Source organism: Bos taurus, chromosome 4 (genome assembly GCF_002263795.3).
Source record: "Bos taurus isolate L1 Dominette 01449 registration number 42190680 breed Hereford chromosome 4, ARS-UCD2.0, whole genome shotgun sequence".
NCBI lineage: Eukaryota > Metazoa > Chordata > Mammalia > Artiodactyla > Bovidae > Bos > Bos taurus.
Genome location: NC_037331.1, coordinates 46,341,322 through 46,365,498, shown reverse-complemented (window position 1 = coordinate 46,365,498; position 24,177 = coordinate 46,341,322). Strand labels below are relative to the sequence as shown.

The 24,177-nt window shown below is 38.5% G+C and overlaps 1 protein-coding gene across 25 annotated transcripts in view; it reads left to right on the top strand.

Moving 5' to 3' along the window:
- Positions 1 to 24,177, top strand: part of SRPK2 (SRSF protein kinase 2) — a 247,474-nt gene that overhangs the window by 175,904 nt on the left and 47,393 nt on the right. For all 25 annotated transcript variants that reach the window (XR_009494210.1, XR_009494209.1, XR_009494208.1 and 22 more), the window contains 3 exons: positions 20,914 to 21,022; positions 21,627 to 21,714; positions 21,943 to 22,030. Coding sequence is in view for 21 of the 25 variants with exons in the window: in XM_024991039.2 (XP_024846807.1) it covers positions 20,914 to 21,022; positions 21,627 to 21,714; positions 21,943 to 22,030 (285 nt within the window). In the remaining 4 variants the exon portion in view is untranslated. The remainder of the gene's footprint in view (positions 1 to 20,913; positions 21,023 to 21,626; positions 21,715 to 21,942; positions 22,031 to 24,177) is intronic.

Sequence of the window (24,177 nt, the reverse complement as noted above, 5' to 3'; positions counted from 1 at the left end):
TTGCAATTGTCACTTATGTTAAATGCACCAAATAAAGCTCCTAAAATTGATACTATAAGGCTCCACCTTAAGTTTTCCAGACGCAACTGTGCAGAAGTATAGTCTTTTTTATTTAATTTATTTTTTGCAGTAGGTCCTTGTTGATTGTCTGTTTTAAATATAGCAGTGTATACTTGTCAATCCCAAACTCCCAGTCTATCCCAACCCCTCACCCTTCTCCTCCATAAGTTCATTTTCTAAGTCTGTGAGTCCATTTCACAGATTTAATTAAACTTAATTAACTTAAGTTAATCTTTTTTAAGATTCCCTATATAAGTGACATCATAGGATATTTTTCTTTCTCTGTGTGATTTACTTCAGTTGGTAAGTCCAGGTCCATCCAAAAATGTAGTCTTTAGTTTCTGTTGTTTTTAAAAGTAAAAAATAAACTTTATTCATTCACAGTTCTTTTCCTTAAAACCACTAACGCTGCATACATACTGAATTCACCATGGTAGTCTGTGTTTTTAAAAACTACTTGGCTTAATTTGGCTTACTTGAAGCCTTGAGAAGAGATTCTGCGTATCTATATGAGGAAGGTAATATGCCTGTGAATTTTTTACATGAGGCTTCATTATATTCCTTTTGCGGAGACTGAGGTGATTCCAGCACTGTCAGACCTGTTGCTGCTGTGAATCACTAATGATGTGGCTATTTATTGATCACTAAGCTTTAGTTGCATAACCAGGGAATTCTCTGAGGCTTTCCTATATGTATTGTATTTTACTACAGTGATTGGAAGGGTAAATGAGAAACAGCCTGTGTTTTCTAGGAGTTCAAGGCCTTATAGACTTCGCTAGTAGAATATAAGCTCCTTCACGGAAGAGTCTGTCTAGGTTCCCGTTCCATGAATAATACAGAGGGAAAACAATCTGTGGTCTGCTGAATATGGAGTGATTGAATGGACCAGACTAAGAAACTACTGAAGTGCCTTTCTTTGTATTTTTTTGTGTGGTTAATTATAAGAGGAGGAAAAAGGAAAATTTGTGAGGATTTTAAAGGAATGAGGTTGTATTTGATTAGAGGTAAAAGAAAAGACTTCATAGAAAATGAAAAGGGGGCCTTTCCAGTTAAGAATAATTGAACTTTGTTGTTGAGGGTGGGCATTTCTCTGGTGTTTTCAGTGCCGAGGGTGCAGGTTAATCCCTGGTCAGGAAATGAGATCCCACAAGCTGCTGGACCAAAAAAAAGAACTCTTGTAGTGTGATCACCTCTCTTAAAAATGTGTTTAAGGATGAAATAGCTATACCAAAATGTCAGCAGTAGGTATGAGGTTAGTGTGGAGGCTTCTTTCTATACTTTTATGTCTAGTTGTTGTAGTACCGTCTGTTGAAAAAACACTTTTCTTTCTCCCTATGGAATTGCCTGGTGCCTTTGTAAATAAGTTTACCATATGTATTAGGGTCTATTTATGGACTCTTTTCTGTTCCATTCCACTTTTGGTCTGTTCATGCTCCTACTCTGTGCTGCCTTGATTTGTGTAGCTTTATATAGTAAGTCTTGAACTGGGTAGTGGATGCCCTCCAACTTTGTGCTTCTTTTCCAGAATAGGTTTTGACTTAACTAGTTCCTTTGCATTTATGTATAATTTCAGCCTCAGCTTATACAGTTAATTTAGATGTCTTTCTAAATTAGCATTGAATCTTCTTATCTATTGCAGAAGAGCATAACTTACCACCCCTAAAGTCTTTTTTGGCGTGTGGTTTATTTTGAGCTGAAAAGGGCCAAAAGACTCAGGAAGACACTTTTGATCTTGTGTGGCCTGTGCCTGCAGCGGCTTGGGTTCCCAGTCAGAGACTGAGACTGGGTCGCAGTGTTGAACACATCAAATCCTAGACTGGATTAATGGTGAGTGACAAGGGCTCTGGCTTTTCAGCTTTACTTGGAAGAATTTCCACAAAGATGGAAAGTAGTGAGGCAAGTAAAGTATTTCTTAGGAGGAAAAGAGTACAGTATGTGTGAATAGACACACGGGCAGACTGAGAGGCAGAAAGTCCCTGAGTTGTGCCCTCTTGGCAGTTTAAATCACTTTTCTGGTTATCATGGCAATCACCAACTGTCAAGGCCCCGAGGGTTGTGTTATTTAGCATGCTAATGTATTACAGTGAGTGTATAATGAGGCCTATGGTCTCCTGGAAGCCACACCTTCCATCCTCTTGAGGCTTGTTGGTTCTCACCAGTTCTTTTTTTTTTTTTTTTTTCTTTCCTCTTTGCTGCTTCTCCCTGAAACTTAGATAAGAGTAATTGATTTCTAGAAAAATATTTTTAAAAAGGAAAAAAGAAGAGTAATTGGTTTCTATTTGGAGGAGGGACTGGGATATGATTCTGGGGCCATAGTCTTGGCAACATGTTTATTTATGTCTTTAATTTCAGCGATTTTTTTTTTTTCCCCTAAGTTTTCAACGTGGAGGTCTTGTGCATATTTAATTTTGGGTTTTCTCTCTCTCTTTTTTTGAATGCTGTTGTTATTAGAAGTTGTTTTTTGATGGTGTGTAAAATGTAATTGAGTCATTGACCATGTGTCCTGTAACTGCTGAATTTGTTTGCTAATTCTATTGGCGTTCTATGTGCAGATTTTTTGTATTTTCTGCACAGTCATTTATCATTTCAACACAGATAGTTTTCTTTTCCTTAGCATTCATTATGTTTCTTTCTTTGCTTCATTGCTCCACACACAAAATTGAATAAAAGCGGTAGGACTGGACATCCTTATCTTGTTTCTGATCTTACAGTAAATGTGTCGACTTTAAAAAAATACATCTCTTTATTAGGTTATGATGAATCCCATTAATTTAAAAGTAAAATGAAAAGCATAAGGCTTACAAAGGAAAACAGTAGATGTCTTCACAACCTTGAAGTAGGGGGAGATTTTGTAGAGAGAATGCAGGAAGTGTTAAGGTTAAAACAATTAGAAATTGGATTTCATAAAAAATGAAACTACCAGCTTCGGATTAGGAGAAAATAATTGCAATGTATGTAGTTGACAAAGACCGTAAATTGGAGACTATATCAGAAAACTTTCTGAAATTTTAGAGAACTGTTCTTTGTATTAATTAGGGCATATACATTTGTCAAATATTAGGAAATTGTATATCTAGATTGTAGGATTTCTCTCTCTAGCTTCTTTGTCTTTTATTTGTTTTCTGCATTGAGCGTATATTTCTTTGTAGGTAGAAAAAAAAATGTTTGCAGAAAAAAAACTTAGCAGTGAGGAACCATTGCAGATTTTGACCAGGAAAGTGCTGTATATACTTAAGGATGATTAATTTAAAATCTTAAATTACTTGATTTGGAGAGAGAGAAAAGGTATATAAAATAGAAGATAAAAGCAGAGCATTACAGAGATAGCATCTTTATCATTGATAAACTATTGGACATAGAGGGCAGCAATGTCCAACAGTTTCCATAATGTCTGCATAGCAGATCCCTAATGAAAATTCCAGACCCTAAGACTTGGGTGACATTCTCTGGTTGGCAATACTAGGTGTACATTGTCGTGTGTCATTAACACCGACACTGCGTATTGGGAGAGGACGCTTAGAAGCTCTGAATTTGAGACCCTCCTTGATTCTGCCCTCGGTGTCTCTTTCCTCGACTGACATTGATTTGTAACCCCTCTGCTGTAATAAATTGTAACCACAAGTATAACTGCCCTTAGTGTCTTTGGTGAGTTCTTGCCACATACTGCTAATTCCTGGAACTGAGCATGGTGTTGGGACCCTCCAAAGCTGCACCTGGTGCCAGTAGTGAGGGTGATTTTGGGGACCCCTCGACCCTGCACGTTCTGTCAGGCGTGAGGGTGCTCTTGTGAATGATTCTGAACCTTACACAAATATTATAGATTTCATAGGGAAACAAATGGTATAAGGAGTATTAAATGAATAAAAAAGATGTAGATAAGCTGTTCAGAGAGAAGCCTTTGAGAGATTCTGTGGGGCCAAGAGGAGAAAGAACAAGTGGGAGAACAGGGCAGTCAGGCAGGCAGGAGAGCAACTAAAGGGTTCTGTTCCCCTCGACGTGGGGCAGATTGGGGAGCTCTGAAGGTACAGCTGTTAATCTCAATGAAAATTTCATTCTTGGATATAGATGAGGGCTCGCTTGCATTTTGTACATGTCAGTGGCCCTTGTTCCCATGTGTCGGCCCACTGCATGGTCTGCCCCTCTGGATCCATTTGTCCCAGAAGAGGAGTTAGCACGTGGTTTGTTGCAATATTTGCCACTCCTGGTTCCTGTGGTGCTGCCAGCACCCTCTGTGAGGTGCTATGGTCTGTGTACTCAGTACCAGAACAGGACTGTGTGGGGCAGGCAGTGAGAGTGCCCAGCCTGGATGCCCGCATGCCTGTGCCCCTGCACCTGCCCTTCGTGGGTCCTGCAGCTATCCCGCAGCTCAGCCGTCCCACAGCCCAGCTCTCCAGCAGCCTGCAGGCTGGTTCAGAAAGGGCCCATAGTCCATGAGATGGCTTCACTTCTACTCCTTCTGTGTCCCGTCCTCCCCCACCCCTTTATGGGCTCACTGGAGCACAAAATCCCTTCCTTTGTGCAGCTTCAAACTGAAGCATTCTTACCAATCATTTCTCCTAGTTTGACTCTTTAGGAGCTGTTCAATGATTTCCTAGGTGGACCCACATGTTTGATTCTTATGTGGTATCTAAGGTATAATTCTAAATATGTTTACAAACAGAACCTGGTAAGGGGGCAAGTTTTTCTCTTTCTTAAAATTTATTTTTACTGAGATATAATTGATATGTTGTGTAAGTTTTAAGGTGTACATTGTGTAGGATAAGGTGTTTATTTGATAGGTTTACATATTGCAAAATGATTACTACTATTCCTCTGTCATGAACTTCCCTGGTGGCTCAGATGGTAAAGAATTTGGCTGCAACGTGGGAGACCCAGGTTCGATCCCTGGGTTGGGAAGATCCCCTGGAGAAGGGAATGGCAACCCACTCCAGTATTCTTGGCTGGGAAAGTCCACGGACAGAGGAGCCTGGAGGGCTACAGTCTATGGCGTTGCAAAGAGACATGACTGAGCGACTAACACCTCTGTCATATCACATAATTATCATTTTACTTCTTTTTGTGATAGGAACGGTTAAGATCTTGTCTCTTAGCAGTACTGAAGTTTATAATACGTCATTGTTGTCTATATTTTCTCTTTTGTTTTCCATCTGAAACTAGGATAAAAAGGGACTGTGTTTCTGTTGTTGTTATTTAGTTGCTAAGTCATGTCCAACTCTTTGCGACCCCATGGGCTGCAGCACACCAGGCTTCCCTGTCCTTCACTATCTCTCGGAGTTTGCTGAAACTCAGGTCCATTGATGGTGATAGTATCCAGCCATCTAAAACTCTGTCACCCACTTCTCCTGCCCTCAGTCTTTCCCAACATCAAGGTCTTTTCCAATGAGCCATCTCTTCACATCAGGTGGCCAAAGTATTGAAACTTCATTATGAGTACTTCCAGCGAATATTCAGGGTTGATTTCTTTTAGGATTGACTGGTTCGATTTCCTTGCAGTCCAAGGGACTCTCAAGAGTCTTCTCCAGCACCACAATTCAAAAGCATCAATTCTTGGTGCTCAGCCTTCTTTATAGTCCAACCCTCACATCCATACATGACTACTGGAAAAACCATAGCTTTGACTAGCTGGACCTTTGTTGGCAATGTGATGTCTCTGATTTTTAATATGCTGTCTAGGTTTGGCATAGCTTTCCTTCTGAGGACCAAGTGTCTTTTAATTTCATGGCTGCAGTCACTGTCTGCAGTGATCTTGGAGCCCCAGAAAAGAAAATCTGTCACTGTTTCCACTATCTCCCCATGGAGGGACTGGATGCTATGATCTTTTTTGAATGTTAAGTTGTAAGCCAGCTTTTTCACTATCTTTCACCTTTATCTAGAGGCTCCTTAGTTCCTCTTTGCTTTCTGCCATTAGAATGGTATCTTCTGCATATCTTAGGCGGTTGATAATTCTCCCAGCAGTTTTGATTCCAGCTTGTGATTCATCCAGTCTGACATTTCACAGGATGTATTCTGATGGAGAAGCTCTATACAGTCAACAAAAACAAGACCAGGAGCTGACTGTGGCTCAGATCATGAACTCCTTATTGCCAGAAAGTAGGGAAAACCACTAGACCATTCAGGTATGACCTAAATCAAATCCCTTAAGATTATACAGTGGAAGTCAGAAATAGATTTAAGGGACTAGATCTGATAGATAGAGTGCCTGATGAACTATGGACGGAGGTTCCTAACATTGTTCAGGAGACAGGGATCAAGACCATTCCCATGGAAAAGAAATGCAAAAAAGCAAAATGGCTGTCTGAGGAGACCTTACAAACAGCTGTGAAAAGAAGAGAAGCGAAAAGCAAAGGAGAAAAGGAAAGATATAAGCATTTGAATGCAGAGTTCCAAAGAATAACAAGAAGAGATAAGAAAGCCTTCCTCAGCAATCAATGCAAAGAAATAGAGAAAAACAACAGAATGGGAAAGACTAGGGATCTCTTCAAGAAAATTAGAGATACCAAGGGAACATTTCATGCAAAGATGGGCTCGATAAAGGACAGAAATGGTATGGACCTAACAGAAGCAGAAGATATTAAGAAGAGGTGGCAAGAATACACAGAAGAACTAGTCAAAAAAGATGTTCATGACCCAGATAATCACGATAGTGTGATCACTGACCTAGAGCCAGACATCCTGGAATGTGAAGTCAAGTGGGCCTTAGAAAGCATCACTACAAACAAAGCTAGTGGAGGTGATGGCATTCCAGTTGAGCTATTTCAAATACTGGAAGATGATGCTGTGAAAGTGCTGCACTCACTATGCCAGCAAATTTGGAAAACTCAGCAGTGGCCACAGGACTGGAAAAGGTCTGTTTTCATTCCAATCCCAAAGAAAGGGAATGCCAAAGAATGCTCAAACTACTGCACAATTGCACTCATCTCACACGCTAGTAAACTAATGTTCAAAATTCTGCAAGCCAGGCTTCAGCAGTACATGAACCGTGAACTTTCAGATGTTCAAGCTGGTTTTAGAAAAGGCAGAGGAACCAGAGATCAAATTGCCAACATCCGCTGGATCATGGAAAAAGCAAGAGAGTTCCAGAAAAACATCTATTTCTGCTTTATTGACTATGCCAAAGCCTTTGACTGTGTGGATCACAATAAACTGTGGAAAATTCTGAAAGAGATGGGAATACCAGACCACCTGATCTGCCTCTTGAGAAACCTATATGCAGGTCAGGAAGCAACAGTTAGAACTGGACATGGAACCACAGACTGGTTCCAAATAGGAAAAGGAGTACGTCAAGGCTGTATATTGTCACCCTGCTTATTTAACTTCTATGCAGAGTACATCATGAGAAATGCTGGGCTGGAAGAAGCACAAGCTGGAATCAAGATTGCTGGGAGAAATATCAATAACCTCAGATATGCAGATGACACCACCCTTATAGCAGAAAGTGAAGAGGAACTAAAAAGCCTCTTGATGGAAGTGAAGAGGAGTGAAAAAGTTGGCTTAAATGTTGAACTTTCAACATTCAGAAAACGAAGATCATGGCATCTGGTCCCATCACTTCATGGGAAATAGATGTGGAAACAGTGTCACACTTTATTTTTTGGGGCTCCAAAATCACTGCAGATGGTGACTGCAGCCATGAAATTAAAAGACGCTTACTCCTTGGAAGGAAAGTTATGACCAACCTAGATAGCATATTGAAAAGCAGAGACATTACTTTGCCAACAAAGGTCCGTCTAGTCAAGGCTATGGTTTTTCCAGTGGTCATGTATGGATGTGAGAGTTGGACTGTAAAGAAGGCTGAGCACCGAAGAATTGATGCTTTTGAACTGTGGTGTTGGAGAAGACTCTTGAGAGTCCCTTGGACTGCAAGGAGATCCAACCAGTCCATTCTGAAGGAGATCAGCCTGGGATTTCTTTGGAAGGAATGATGCTAAAGCTGAAACTCTAGTACTTTGGCCACCTCATGCGAAGAGTTGACTCATGCTGGGAGGGATTAGGGGCAGGAGGGGAAGGGGACGACAGAGGATGAGATGGCTGGATGGCATCACTGGATGGACGTGAGTCTGAGTGAACTCTGGGAGTTGGTGATGGACAGGGAGGCCTGGCATGCTGTGATTCATGGGGTCTCAAAGAGTTGGATGCGACTGAACTGAACTGAACCAGATGTACATCAGTGTGCCTCCACTTAGCACTATTGTCTTTAAATGATATCTCCAGTAATCTCTTTGTTTTTATTTTACTCATTTGATTATTCATAAGACAGTCCATTTGTATTTATTATTTTTAAAATATTGTGTCCTTCATATTATTTTTGACCATTGAACTTCTAAAAACTTGCTTTTCTTCTTTTTGTGTTATGTGACCTTGTATTTGGTTTTTTTTAAAGAAGTTTTAGTTCTTTGATTATAATTTCTTAGCATCTTGACTATACTCTTTTTTGTCCTATTATGCTAAGTAAAATAATTTCACCTATTTTCCTTGTGTTGATCCTGTCAGCAGCCTGCTTAGCTCTGTTTACTATACCGTCCATATTCACTGTGACCTATCTCATCAGGCTACCAAAATACTTCCCTAGGGAAATAGTAATTTTTCCTGTATTGCCAGCACAGTAAGATGGTGGTGTTCTTTCCAATACTGAGGCATAAAAGAGTATTTTCAAGAAGGAAGGATTTAATAATAGCAGTATTCAGTTAAGCCACAGTTTCAGGAAGATGAAGGCTAAGAGTCAATGAATTACTTGGGCTGGGGTCCATAGGGAACCATTAGTTGGGCCCAATGATAGGTCAAGGTAAGGACGCACTAGAGCGAGCATAACAGATTCTTTGGTGAAATTTAGCAGTTAAATTGAGAGAGAGGACTGTTGCTTGTAGGGGTTGAGGTCAGATATGGGCAGGAGAAAGTATACCTCAGAAAGGGTACCTGAGCAAGTTTCTAGGCAGAAGAGAAGATATTTGAGGAAATAAAAAGATATTTGAGATTCTTGAAGAGCCGAGAAGCACAGAATGAAATGAGTGATTTTTGGATGTGGTGGGTTAATCTTGGAAAGATTGAAGGCACATCTTTCTTGCTGAACAGTGGAGGAGGTTTCATATGGCTTTTGGGTTTAGGAGAGTAAGGACAGCATAACGTGTTGTGTAATGCATTGCTCCAAAACTTGGCACACTGGGCCAGCTTTTAATTTTACTTATAAGTTTATGGATCAGGAATTTAGAAAGGGCAAAGCTGAAAGAGGTTTGTCTCTGCTTCATGAAATATGGGGCCTCAATTGACACATTCTCAAGGCTGGAGACTAGAATCATCTGAAAACCCATTATTTGCAAGTATTGCAAGACCAAGACTGCTGATGGGTGTGCCTCTCTGCATTTTTTCCACGTGGCTTGGCTTCCTTATAGCATGGCGGCTTTGGGGTGGTCTGTCATCTTATCTGGTATCTCAGTTTCAAAAGGAAATGTCTCCTTTTCAGAATGGAAGGTGTGTGTTGCTTTATGACTTAGCCTCAAAAATTGCACGTCCATTTCCATTATATTCTATTGGTTAAAGCACATCAAAAGCCCATCCAGATCTACAAGGAGAATAAGAGTCTATTTCTTGTAGTAGAACTTCAAGGTTCCATAAGAGCCAGTGGTTTGAGAGATGCTGTTGTGACCTTCTTCGGAGAGTACAGTGTGCCAGAAGAATGCCATACGAAATTAGTAAAAGGATGTTGTGCACTTTACATTATGTACAGCTATATTTTGATATAATTACTTAACCATTTTTCCTAAGACATAAATTCATCTAATAGGCTTTTTGTCTGGTGCAGATTATAAGATCTAAAGCCCACTGACTGTATCTAACTTGCTATGTTGGGTACTTACCGTAGGAATACGCACAAGCTGGTACATGAGTTAGGTTTTCTGATGATGATTAAACTGGAAAATGATAATTACTCTTGAATTGTAAAACTAGGTGGGGCTTTAGAATGAGGCTTGGAAAGCAGTTCTGTTTTTCATTTATATGTCAAAGCACTTTTACTTACTGCATTTGTAGTCACTCATCTATAAGACCCATGTTCTTTTCCTGTTTTTTAAATTCCTTTAGAAATAATAAGAATTTGGATAATTCACAATGAATTATTCTTCATTGTTTACAAGAGGTATGACGTACACCTGGGAACATGCCTGTAGTTGTGTGGATGAGTTAGATGTTGCTGTGTGCTGTGATTAAACCTGCTCATTCATGAACAGTAGAAGTATGAAATAACAATAGGTCTTAACTTATTGAAGGAACTTAGTCTTTCAGCTGTATTTTGATGTCTGAGTGTATAATTATGTCCTTTGCTTTTATGTGGACAGGTAAGTGTTGTCAGTTCTTTTATTTTAAAAATATTTTTGTTCCTAAAAGAATGTTTTATTTTGTTTTTAGTTGTGAAAGAAATCTCAATATTTCTCAGGTATCTTCTGATTTCTAAACTCTACTTTTATCCAGTTCTCATTGCAAGATCCTTTGTCTCCCCAGTTCATAATTCAATATATTTTATTTTTGCTTATCCAGAACATAATTAAGAACTGAGAAATGAGCCCCAAGTCTTTGAGTTCACATGAAGTGTCCAAGTTCATGTACTAAGGCTCATGTTTACAGTGGAGGAAACCCCCTGTTAAGATCTCAAATAATGTCTGTTTACTCTTCCTCTGCCTACCAAGCAAGTAAAGATAAGGCTAAGAATAAGAAGGAAGACATTAAAGCTATGAAAATCATTGTAAAACCCGGTGAACATTGCAGCCTTAGCTTGTTTGATGTAGTGATAAATTTTTTTAGGCAGGTAGACTCATCAGGGGTTAAAAGTCAGATTATTATCAAGCTTTTGTACAGCAACATTTGGGCAAGAGGTCAGTGCAAGTAAATTTTATAATACCTTTATTGGAGCAATGGTTGATTCCTCTGTCAAAGATACATTGATAAGACAAATGGCTGTGACTGGCACTGTGTACTTAAACAATAGAAAGTATTGGCAATGGATACGAAGTGTGTCCATTAACTATCTTTAATTGTAAATTCTAAGATTTGTAGAGTATTTATATACTCAGAATACCTTCAGTGAAATTGAACACTTAGTTGTATGTGTATGTTTGAGAAAAAAAGTCCGTAACTCAAATTAGAGAGTCAAGTAAATCTGTAGACTGGACCACTTGAAAACGGCCACTAGCAATCTGATCTGATGGTAACTCCTGTGCATTTTAAGAACTCCTGCCAATAACCCACCCACCCCACCTGCCCACCAGGGTGTATTTAAAATGCTTTTCTCTAAAGCCTTTTTCACTGGATTTAGAAATGATTCAGGACTGCTCTAGACTATAGAATGTAGAGATTGGGCTTTGAGATTCTGGCCTGACCCCCACGATGTGAATTGCATTTCCACTGTGAGCTCTGTTTTCTTTGAAGCTCTTTTCTGTCAATTTTCGGTGTATTTTTTTAAACATTTACTTACTGCTCTAAAGTTACAGTACTAAAAGGAGAAGAAATCTAGATTATTGATCATAAAAGCAGAAGGAATCCTTATTTTTATTTTATGCTGTTTAGAAGCAGATTCTAATTTTGCAAACATATGGAGCTGTTAGTGCACTTCTGCCCCTGAAATGTTTGTAGATCCCCTGATCGTTATGTTCAGCATCTTATGGACATTTTCATAGCTCAATATCTTTCTTACTAGTTCGTAAGAAAGATTTACTTACTTACTTACTTATTTACTTACTTACTACTACACATTTTGATTTTGCAGTGTGACAAATATAATTTTTCATATATGCCATTCTCTTGGTAGTGTTTTTATATGATACAATTTTACATTTAGATTATTAGTTCATTTTTCTCCCATCTAGTCTAAGAGAAAATTATATCTTTAAGGATATCCTGTCTTGTTAAATTGCTTTTCACAAATAATAAAAGTCTGGAATTGTACAACTGCTCTCATGGCTCTTCACAAAGACCATCAGTGTGTCACTTCAAAAAATATGCCAAAATTTTGTTGATGTGGATCTGGTTCTCTCATGACGTTGCAGTCAAATCATGAGCTGGGGCTACTGTCAGCTGAAAGTTTGACAGTCCCAAAGGATCTGCTTCGTTTCCCTGCTCTTGCCTGCTCAGGTGGTTGTTGGGAGGCCTCACAGGGCTGGTCGCAGCAAAGTAGCCAGTTTGGCGGGGGTGGGGAGGGCACCCAGGGTGCCTAGCAGAGAAGCCACAGCCTTATCTCTTGGGAGGTGACATTAAACTTGACTGCTGAATGTCTTGATTCTCTTATAAGAATATTTCAATCTTTGGATAAGTCATTAATAAAAAGGTGAGTTAACTGTCATGTGGCCATTTTGTTTTATGTAGAAATATCAAATCATTGTGTTCTGCGCCTTGAACTAACATAATGTTGTAGATCAGTTATACTTCAATAAAAAGAGAAAAGATGAGTTAGTTTCTTTTCCTTCCTTTTTCACTTTGGGTCAGTTAGTTGTACCATCTTAAGTGCTATAGACAGTACTCTTAACGCTGGCCTCAGTTCAGTTCAGTCGTGTGTGACTCTTTGCAGCCCCATGGACTTCAGCACGCCAGGCTTCCCTGTCCATCACCAACTCCCAGAACTTGCTCAGATTCATATCCATCGTATCAGTGATGCCATCCAACCATTCCATCCTTTGTCATCCCCTTCTCCTCCTGCCCTCAGTCTTTACCAGCATCAGGGTCTTTTCCAATGAGTCAGCTCTTCGCATCAGATGGCCAAAGTATTGGAGCTTCAGCTTCATCATCTGTCCTTCCAATGAATATTCAGGATTGATTTCCTTTAGGATTGACTGCTTTGATCTCCTTGCAGTCCAAGGGACTCTAAAGAGTCTTCTACAACACACTTTCAAGAGTCTTCTTAGATTCAAGTGATTAGATCTCATAGACAGAGCGTGGCCTCTGACTCACAATCTGTGTCATTAGTCACAGTGGGTTTGGGTAGTGGTGAAACAGTAGTCAACACTTATGGAGCACGTAATATGTGCCCAGATATGGTTTTGAGAAAGTGAGGTGTAGGGGCAAGTACCCAGAGAGATAATTTACTCAGTGTCACTTAATGAGTAAATGCTACTGCTGTGGTTCCAAGTCAGCATCCCTGAATTTAGGCACAAGTCTGTACAAGTAATTGATAAGGAGGCAAAGGCCTGAAATTATTTGTTGGCCTTTGTATTAACATTTCAAATGTTCAAGGTCTCTTATTCTGTTTACTGCAATCACCGTAGCTCAACTGCAAAAATTATTTCTCCATCTGTCATATTTATCTTTTTAAGGTCATAGATAAATAAGGATCCTTTGTCTCTGGAACATTTGTCTCTGCTCTTGTTTTCCCTCTACAGCCCTCTCCCATTTATTAGTGTTACAGGAAATAGTTGATGTAATAACAGATTAATCTACATTCAAGAGTATTTAAATAAGTTTTCCCTATTGAATCTCCCCCAGTCAGAAGGGAGTTTAGCAGTTGTGTCATAGGCTTCATAATTGCTTATTTAGGGATAGATTTCTTGGGCTATTTTTTATACATTTACACATCCTGCTTTGTGTGTGTGTGTGTGTGTGTGTGTGTGTGTGTCCATGCCACTTTGTGGCATGAGGAGCCACGGGGTCTTATTCCCAGACAAGGGATAAGACACTGTGCCCCCTCAGTGGAAGCACAGTCTTAACCATTGAACTGCCAGGGAGTCCCTGCCTTTTTATATTCAGCATTATTATTAGTGTTTCTACTGAGGTTCATATAATCTCAACTTTACTTTAAATTACTAAGGAAAATAGTGTTTCCTAATTTAAACACATTTTTAGTTGATATACCCTACAAACATATTTCTTAGAACTGTTATGTATGATATGACTGTCAAACATTAAGAAGTTTGTGTATGATATGATTTTAAAGCAGTAATCTATTTTCTTATTTGTTTTATAACCTGAAAATCGTGGTTACTAAAGAATGGTTCAAAAATTTTGTTTATTAAGGTCAATTACAATAGATACTTATGTAACATTGATGAACCATTTACAACTTCTTGTATTGAGAAAATCCATTCTGCTTAAAATGCCAGTTTCTATTTTATATAAGAGTTTTTCTGTATTCATTCACAATTCCATACAGTTAATTCATACTTAAATCATCATAAGGAAAAGGGGTACATATTTTAGCTATGCAGGTCAAGAAGTGACAGTTAGAACTGGACATGGAACAATAGACTGGTTCCAAGTCAAGAAAGAAGTACGTCAAGGCTGTATATTGTCACCCTGCTTATTTAACTTACATGCAGAGTACATCATGTGAAATGCTGGGCTGGATGAAGCACAAGCTGGAATCAAGATATCAATAACCTCAGATATACAGATGACACCACCTTTATGGCAGAAAGGAAGAAGAACTTAAGAGTCTGTTGATGAAAGTGAAAAAGGAGAGTGAAAATGTTGGCTTAAAACTCAACATTCAGAAAACTAAAATCATGATATCCAGTCCCATCACTTCATGGCAAATTGATGGGTAAACAATGGAAACAGTGACAGACTTAATTTTGGGGGGCTCCAAAATCACTGCAGATGGTGTCTGCAGCCATGAAATTAAAAGACGCTTACTCCTTGGAAGAAAAGCTATGACCAACCTAGACAGCATATTAACAAGGCAGAGACATTACTTTACCAACAAAGGTCCATCTAGTCAAAGCTATGGTTTTTCCAGTAGTCATGTATGGATGTGAGAGTTGGACCGTAAAGAAAGCTGAGCACCAAAGAATTGATGCTTTTGAACTGTGGTGTTGGAGAAGACTCTTGAGAGTCCCTTGGACTGCAAGGAGATCCAACCAGTCCATTCTAAAGGAAATCAGTCCTGAATATTCATTGGAAGGACTGATGTTGAAGCTGAAACTCCAATACTTTGGTCACCTGATGTAAAGAACTGACTCAATGGAAAAGACCCTGATGCTGGGAAAGATTGAAGGCAGGAGGAGACGGGGACGACAGAGGATGAGATGGTTGGATGGCATCACCAACATGATGGACGTGAGTTTGAGCAAGCTCTGGTCGTTGGTGATGGACAGGGAAGCCTGGTGTGCTGAAGTCCATGGGTCACCAAGTGTTGGACACAACTGAGTGAACTGACTATTTTAGCTGACGGGTGAATACTTTATCATAATAGAAAGAGCACAGTGTTTGGAATCTGGCAGAGCTTGATTCTAATCCTGACTAATGCTTCCATCCTGGGTGATTGTGGACTAGTGTGTGTAACAACCCCCCCACCCCCCACCACTACCAACACACATACACGTTCAGTAGAAATGGTGATAGAACATCCCAGTGTTGTTTGCCTTAGATGGTATCATAAACAAGAGTCTAGAGTGGGCCCTGAGCAGGTTTTTCATTTATTTCCCCCTTTAACCTGCTTTTTAGAGTTTGTTTCTGAGCATCTGGGGTCCCACCCACATGCATTATCCAGGCCTGCGACAGAGCCTGTCTCCCCTGCCCCAGTGGTTGGAGCCTGTCTCCACCTGCTCTGGGATTGCCTGGTCATCCAGACAGCTCCTCACACCACCACACATTTGGAATGAGCAAGAGTCAGGTTGAAAAATGGCATTCTTTTTTATTATGGAAATTCTCAAACATAAAGTAATTTTAAAGAATAATTTGGGGAATCCCTGCATTTCATCTATTTAATTGTCTTAAGAAATGACTTTGTTTATGCTTTTTTCCTTTTTAAATTTAAGGCAATTAGCATTTGCTATTACATTGGTTATTATGCTGCTTTAATCCTTTTCTTATTTTTTAAAATTTTTATTGTTTGGGCCACACCGTGTGGCTTATAGGATCTTAGTTCTCTGACCAGGGATTGCAACTGGGCCACAGACATGAAAACACTGAGTCCTAGCCACTGGATCACCAGGGGAGATCCCTTTCCCATCTTTGGTTAGATTTATTCCTCAGTATTTATCTATCTATCTATATATATATATATTAGGATTATGTCTTTGTGATTTATCTTTTTTTAAAATTTATTTAGTTTTTGGTTGCTCTGGGTTTTCGTTCATTCACACAGCTTTCTCTAGTTGCGCCAAGTGGAGCCTTCTCGTTGTGGTAGCTTCTCTTATTGCGGAACTAGGGCTCTAGGTGCATGGGCTTAGTTACTTCGTGGTATGTGGGGTCTTCTCAGACCAGGGATTGAACACATATCTCCTGTATTGGCAGGTGGATTCTTATCCACCGAGCCACCAGGGTAGTCCAAAGTATCATTATATTTTTAACATTTCAGTTTCTCATTGTTTATTGCTGATATCTAGAAATACAGTTGTTACATCTTGAGCTTCTATCCTCCTATTCTCTTACTCAGTAGTTTTAGTAACCTTTTTGTAGATTCCTTCACCTTTTCCTATTGCCATTCAAGTTGTCTATGAATAGAGATATGTTACTGAACACAAGCAAGTTCATGTGCTCCACACAACAGTGAGACCAAACAGACTGAAACAGAGTTTCAAGTAGAGAAAGGTTTATTGCAGGGCTGAGCAGGGAGACTTCAGGTCCTTGTGCTTCAGAAAACTCTGAATTCCCTGAGGGATTTCAGCAAAGCATATATTTAAAGGCAGGGTAAGGCCAGGCTGTCCCAGGGTGTGTGATCTCCTCACGCACAGTTCTGTGGTTGGTTGATGGTGACCACGCCTTAGGCACCAATGAGTCTGGGGGCTACCTGCTCTTGATCATCAAGTAGTTAATTTCTGACATTTGGTGGTGGTTTTAGCATCTGAAAATCTTAGGTATATGCTTGAGGTACTATTATCTGGGTACTTCAGAGAAGAGTTGTGGCACAGGATATAGGGGAGGGGTCTGTCCCAGGAAGGCCCCATAAGGGCCTCTTAGGTTACAGATAGTTTTACATCTCCCTTTCCGTTTATTTTGCCCAGGTGTGCTAACCAGAGCTTCCAGGCCAGTGTAGAATAAAAGTAGGGAGAGTAATCTCACTCACCTTGTTCCTGATTTTAACAGTTAAAGCATTCATTCTTTCACAGTTAGGACTGATGTTATCTGTAGATTTTTCATAGATGTTCTTTTTGTCCTGCTTTGTTGAGAATTTTCATCAGGAATGCATGTTGAATATCGTGAAGTATTTTTTGTGTGCTTGTTGATCTGATATATAGTTTTTGCTCTTTTGGTGTGTTATTTGTGGTGAATTACATCTATTGATTTTTTAATATTAAACAACTTTTAATTCCTGGAATACTCCCTACTTGATCATGATGTATTATCCTTTTAATATGTTGTTTAATTTGTTACATCACCATCAGAGGGCTAAGAAACTAGGGTCAGTGAAAAAAATGATACTTAATATTTTTTGCTAGAAAATAGTTTGCTGAAAATTCTTCCAGGCTTTTGTCTATGAGAGAGTTCTGAACTTTTGATTCACTGTTCAAATTGAACCTGTCTTGTGCTCAGCAAGGAAAAGGGAGTCATCTTTATCCTGGCCAACAGTTCGCCCCAGATAGCTGAGAAGGATAGTTTCAGAATTGTTTCTTTTGAAGCTTTCCTAATAAATGGTGCAGGTAGAGCTTTAGTTATAGTTTTCTGGGTGTGCTTGGGAGATAGGAATCGGAGTGGACTTAAAAATTGCTTAACAATCCATTCTTGCTCGCTTGTATTTGTAATCCAATCTAATATATATTTTTAAAGACTAAAAGGAAAACTTTGGGAAATTCCCTGGAGGTCCTGTGGTTAAGACTACTGCCGAGGGTGTGGGTTCAGTCCTTGTTCAGGGAATTTAAGATCCTCCAAGATGGGTGACATGGCCAAGTTTGTTTTTTTTTTTTTTTTAATGAAGAATAAAAGGAAAACTTTTAAGTGATGAATGCATGATTTATAATAAATAGTGTAAGTCATGAAGTACAGTTGTATCAGCCAAACCCCTAAGTCAAGGGAGTCATCCATTGCTGGACCCTTTCTGGTTCTCTACCTGATGCCGTCAGCAGGGTCCTCGTGTGGCACTGCTGTTACCCTGTGCTCCTGTACTGAATGCTGGTGAAGAAGCAGAAGGAGGGGAACTTGTCTAGCCTTTGACTGTTCTCAGGATTCCACTTGTCTAGCCTTTGACTGTTCTCAGGATTCCTTTTGTGTGGACAGTGTTGTGTAGGACACAGGGTTTCCTCTGCTAGTAGCCACCATGGTATGTATTGTTTGCTCATTGCAGGGAAGTGGAGAAGAGAACTCATTTTCTCTTAATTCCCTGGATGCTGAGGCAGTTGGTGAGGTCTGCTGTGCGAAGATGTGCTCCACCCTCTTGGCAGACTGAGAGTTACCATTCTGTGAGAGGAGACTGAAAAATGTTTGGAAAGACTGTTGCTTCCTGTAGAAATCAGGAAATTAGGATTTGAGAATGCATGGACTCAGATTTGAAATTGTGTACATCAATTTTCAAAATAAAAATTAGGATCAGAGCTAAGATTTTGTATGCTGCGTGGCAAGGCCAAAAAGAAAAAAGTTAGGATATGTTTGATACTTTCAGTTGTTTTTATATTTTTGTTTTAAGATTTACTTTTATGCCCCTCTTGTTTAGTTGGCCTTTTTTTTTTTTGCATAGTATTCTTAGTGTAAGGGCTCCTGAGATAATGGGACCACGCTAGTAATTTCTTCAACTTGCAGTCCTATTGAGAAAAGGAACAGCTGCGCTTCTGCTGTGATTATCACTGGAAATAGTGCCCGTTGACTGTAGCTCACATGAACCCACCCTGGCTGTTCAGGAATTCAAATCTGAAACATACAGTAGTGGTACAGGTTTCTTCTCTTTACACATAATTAAATTAGTTTTAAATTTAGAATCTTTCATGTTAGCGATAATATGCAATTAAATGGTAAATAGCTTTCAATTAAGCTATCAAATGTTCCCGTGTAATAAGACTGGGAAACAGTCCTCTGGGTATTAAAAATGGAATGCATTTCTTACTGGTGAACAAAGCATGCTTTGGAGTCAGACCCAACTTCCAGCCCTGAACCAGCTACTTATGGTCCCTGAGACTTTTGTCCAGTTCAGCAGTGTAGAAATTACACTGTCTGCTCTGAGTGGTTGTAAGAAACAGTAGACATCAGTGTTTCCTAAATACTTTGTGCTGCAAAATGTGTCTAGTTTCTTGACGAAATGGTTTTGTGTGTCTGGAATTTGTAGCATCTTCTCTGCTCTTGGAGGTTCCCAATGTGTGTTAAGACACTGGGCTCTGAGGACCCCTTTGGTCAAGAAATTTACTCTCTTTGTTCAGCTTAGCATTTCTCAGACAGAACTTCTCCTCCCTTCCTCCTTCCTCACCCCTGCTTGCTCGCATTGTGGAAGGTCTGCAACACATGTTTCAGTTTACTTTTGTTTCAGTGGATCATGATTTTGGAAATACAGTGCTTAGCACAGTATCCCTAGTTTACTTGAATAGTATTCAATTTCTTTTCCTCCTTTTCATTGTTAATTTGAATGATTTAAACACTGTTGTGAACTCAGAGCCCACTTGAATTTGGTGTAGCCTTGTATGTAAGTAATAAGACATTTTTTCTTCAAGTTTTATTGAAATAGAATTGACTTAAGCACTGTGTGAGTTTAAGCAGTACAGCCTAATGGCTTGACATGTATATATTGAGAAATGATGACCACAATAAATTTAGTTACCCATTCATTCATTTAATAATTTGTTATGTTTTATTCCTAATTTATTATCTTTCATTTCAGTTCTTCTTTTGCCCCAAATGTTGTTATAGACTTTGAAAGTTCATAGAAAGTTCTTATCTAGTTAAATTCCTGCTTTAATAATTCAACGCAATTTAAATAATGATAACATTTATAATACTTCTTGAACTACTACTCCTGCCCTCCGATAGATATATTGAGGGTGTGGTTTAGATGCTTCCTGTTTTGAGCACGAACCCTAGGCATGAACCGTCCTTACCTTTCTTGAGGGATTTGTAAGAATTCTGAAGATTTAAAAAATGAGAACATCTTTGCAATTAAAAAAGAAGCAGTAGATATTAAAGAATAAAATGTAGAAAAGTTTTTTTTTTTTTTTTTTTAGGAAAAAATTGGAAAAGATAGAGGAAAAAAATAAAATAGAGATAAAAAGAATAAAAGAGTAATTTTATAATCCAGAGATGTTTGCTGCTAAATATCTTTATTTTTCCAGACTTTTTCTTGTGTGTTTCACCAAAATGGTATCATATTAGGCATGCTACTTTGTACCCCGATCATCTTATTTACAATGCAAAGTGAGGTCATGTAGACGCCTATGAAGCATTCTTACCTCCCCAAGCCCACCTTAACACTGAGTGCTCTCTCTTGCTCTCCAACCTGTTTCCTGGCAGGAGCATGAGGTTGAGGACAAGTGGTGAGAGAAGCAAGTTGTTTTGGTGGGTAAATTGTCATATATCATATACTTCCTTATTGGTATGCAGAACTATGCTGAGTACACATCCTTTGTTTTGGTGAGTTGTGTTACACTGACCCCAAAAGATGTGCATTTAACTTACTGGTTAGAAATGTCCAGAGTTGGAATATACATAGTATATGCACCTAGACTTTAAAACCTCCAGTTACTGTTACGGTGTGTTGGGTTGGTTCATTGCTTTTTTAAGGTAAGTTTTTAAAAAATGAAGAAGCCTGAAAGAAAGACATAGGGCATTTTTCTCCTGATGAAAGATGCTCTTGAAAAAATGTTATATTATTAAACATGTTTCAAATCCAATTTTACTATTTAGAGATTTATTTACTGGTATGAACTGATAAGGAAGAAAGTGTTTCTATTACTATTTTTCTGAAAAAAAAAAAAAAGAAAGAAAGAAAAAATATTTTCTTTTTTTTTTTTTAAACAATCATAGGTGGCTATCATCCAGTGAAAATTGGAGACCTCTTCAATGGCCGGTACCATGTTATTAGGAAGCTAGGATGGGGCCACTTCTCTACTGTCTGGCTGTGCTGGGATATGCAGTAAGTGCTCCTGGTCGTCTGTGCTGTTGATTCCTGGTCTGGTTCAACATCTTTATTTTATAACAAGCTATTTAAATATTAACTTTCTTCTGCTTTTATATCTGAGACTTATTCTTTGTAATTGCACCACACTCAAGTCATATAGTAATTCATCCATACCAGAAAAACATTTCAAATATAAAATAATAACATATATACCTTTCAAATTCGTGGGTTTTAACTTTTTTTTTAAGCTATGATCCATAATATGAAACTGTCTTCTTATAGTACACATACACATGTGTAGTGTGTGTAAATTGAAATAAAAGTTTTAGAACAATACTTGATCTTAACCATATGTGACGATGAACTCTGATATTTATCTAGTGTGCCATATTTTTATGAGGACAGAACAGAAACAAAAAGCAAAAAAGATCTACCATGAAGCCACTGCTTAACTCTGGGCCCACAATTTGAAAAGTACTATTTTAAAGGAAAGTATTAAAAGTTTCTATTAATTAGAGCTTATTAGAGTTCATTATAATGTTTAGTTTATTAGTCTAGTTTATTAGTTGTTACAGTTAACACTTCTGCTGTTAATATTTTTTAATGTATTTTTTCAAAGGGGAAAAAGATTTGTTGCAATGAAAGTTGTAAAAAGTGCCCAGCATTATACAGAGACAGCCTTGGATGAAATAAAATTGCTCAAATGTGTAAGTACTACAAATACGTGAATGATATAAGAAAGGTTAATGACAAAATTTTACAGAGAAGTTTTTCTGAATTTTACGAAAGTAATTGAATTTATTATTTAGAAATTCAAATACTGAATCTTTTATTTTTTAAAAATTTTCTTTTATTAAAATAGTTTTGGTTGGTATAGTGGAAATGACTTTCAGTCTTAAACACTTCTGTTCTTGAATTTTTCATTCTTTCTCTAGGTTCGAGAAAGTGATCCCAGTGACCCAAATAAAGACATGGTAGTGCAGCTTATAGATGACTTCAAGATTTCAGGCATGAATGGAATACGTATCCTTTCTGACAGTTCTGTTGCTGCTTAATGGCTGAATTAATATTCTAGTTTTTCTTCTCAATTAAAAACAATGTAAATATTTCAAGCACTTATAAACTTCTGTTTGCTCTGCTGCATCACTCTCCACATGAAACCTCTAGTGTCACCGTATTATATGATTTTTGAAAGATGAAAGCTTCTTAATTATAAAGATGAGTTGTTCCTTTTGCTTTTTGAATATGGCAGCCTTCTAGTTTTGGAGAAGAAATGTGTCTTACAAGTGGAGCAAGGGCATCTCATGACCTCTTTTTTTCTTGCTTCTGGTCAGTTGTTTGCACGCTTAGTAGTTTTGGAGGTGAGGCTCAGCAGGGTGAATGGGTGTGGAAGGAGTTATTTTCTCCTTCTGCCTGGGGCATTACTAAAGGATAGCCCAGGAGTGGCAGTGACAGCAGAGTAACCTGTAGCTTAGTGTTGTTGGCACAACTGGAGAGAAGAAATAATGTCTTTAGTTTCCAAAATGCTGTTTCCATATTCTAGTATTGGATCCTCTGAGTTAGCTCTTTGTGTGATTGACCTAGGCAATGCCTTCATTTCCCAAGGTTCAGGAATACTGGACTGTGTATTCATAGTCCTTTGAGGGATGAGTGCCAGGAGTGTGTCAAGAGGGTCTTTTCCTCCTTCCTGACCTTTTATTCTTTCCTTTATCATCTTTGGAACAAATCCAACATTTTGATGTTTGACCTGTTGAAGCTTCAGAAAGCTGAGGGCAAACCCTCTCCCAGCTTTCACCCCAGAATGACATCCTGTTTGTGCATCTGCTGGGTCCTGATTCCTCCGGGAAGCACTCCCCTCACACCTTGTGATTTGAGGAGGTTTTTATATTTCTTCTAGGGATTGGTTTCGAGGACATTGGCAAATTCTGGTGACTGCTGATGTTGCCTCTTCCTTTGCCGTAAGATCCTTTCTGTTAACTTCCCTCTTGATAGATGGAAAGATGGAACTGGTCCTCTGTCCTGCTCTCCAAGTGAGCCTGTTTATGGTAGGCAGGGCGGCCCTTCCTCTTGCATAACATTTGGAATGTTGTTGTTAAAACAGCTGATAGAGAGTTTCTTTGGAGGAAACACCTAATTTGTAGGTCAATGGAGTTGATTTTTGATATATACACTCCAGCGGCTATCAATGCTTTTAGAATACTCTGGTGATAATTTAGAAACCTTGGGCTGTGGCTCTGTGTCTGCTATTAAGTTTAGACCTTGGTTTCCATTTTTTTTTAATGAGTTTGGGATATAGTAAGGAACTTCTCATTTTAGATCATCTATACATAAGTCTGTAGCACATTTGTTTTCCAGTATTGTAGAAATATTTTTCTTATTTTTATTAAAGATATTTAAAGCAATAGTTACTATGATGATGTGGTTTTAATAGATCTAGATATTACATAAAATATTAAATGACCTTTTTGTAGTCTATATATAGGCCCTAAAGGGTTTCAGAGCCATTCATTTCTGTATGAAAGACATGTTTATATTTATATGAGAGACTTTGATGGGACATAGTTCTGGAGGGCCAGTGGTTGACTAGAATTTCTGTTTTTTAAAAAAATGACAACAGATGCCTGAAATTTCATTATTATAGGTTGTTCTTATGACCATACCATGTCCTAAATTGTGATCATACATTCTTAAAAACGTAATTAAGAATTTGATCTAGTGACCCAGTGAAAGATATTATTGAAGGAAAAGTTTACTGTGTTTGGTAAATTTCTGTTTTATAAAATGTTTTATGTGATGATTGGATAAAAATTTAGGTAGGCAGGCAGGACACTTAAGAGGGGCGAATTCTCTTGTTCTTTCGCTTATGGGTTTCTGTGAGGTTTCAGTCTTGCTCATTTTCGTTAAGGCTTATTGTCAGGAGGAGTGTGCTGGACAGAGCAAGCCCACAGGTAAGTATTGTTGAGTCATGACTCTGCCACCTTTACCCTGTGTCAGGCAGGAAGGGTTCTTTAAACTCGCTGAGGTTTACTTGCCTCATCCCTCCCATTGTTATGAGTACACATTAAATCCTATATGGTACATAGTAAGTATACTTAGTAAATGTTAGATTTTTCTGTTTAGGTGAGAAACAGTAAGCAGCCATTTTTTTCTTTTTAAATTATTTATCTTGG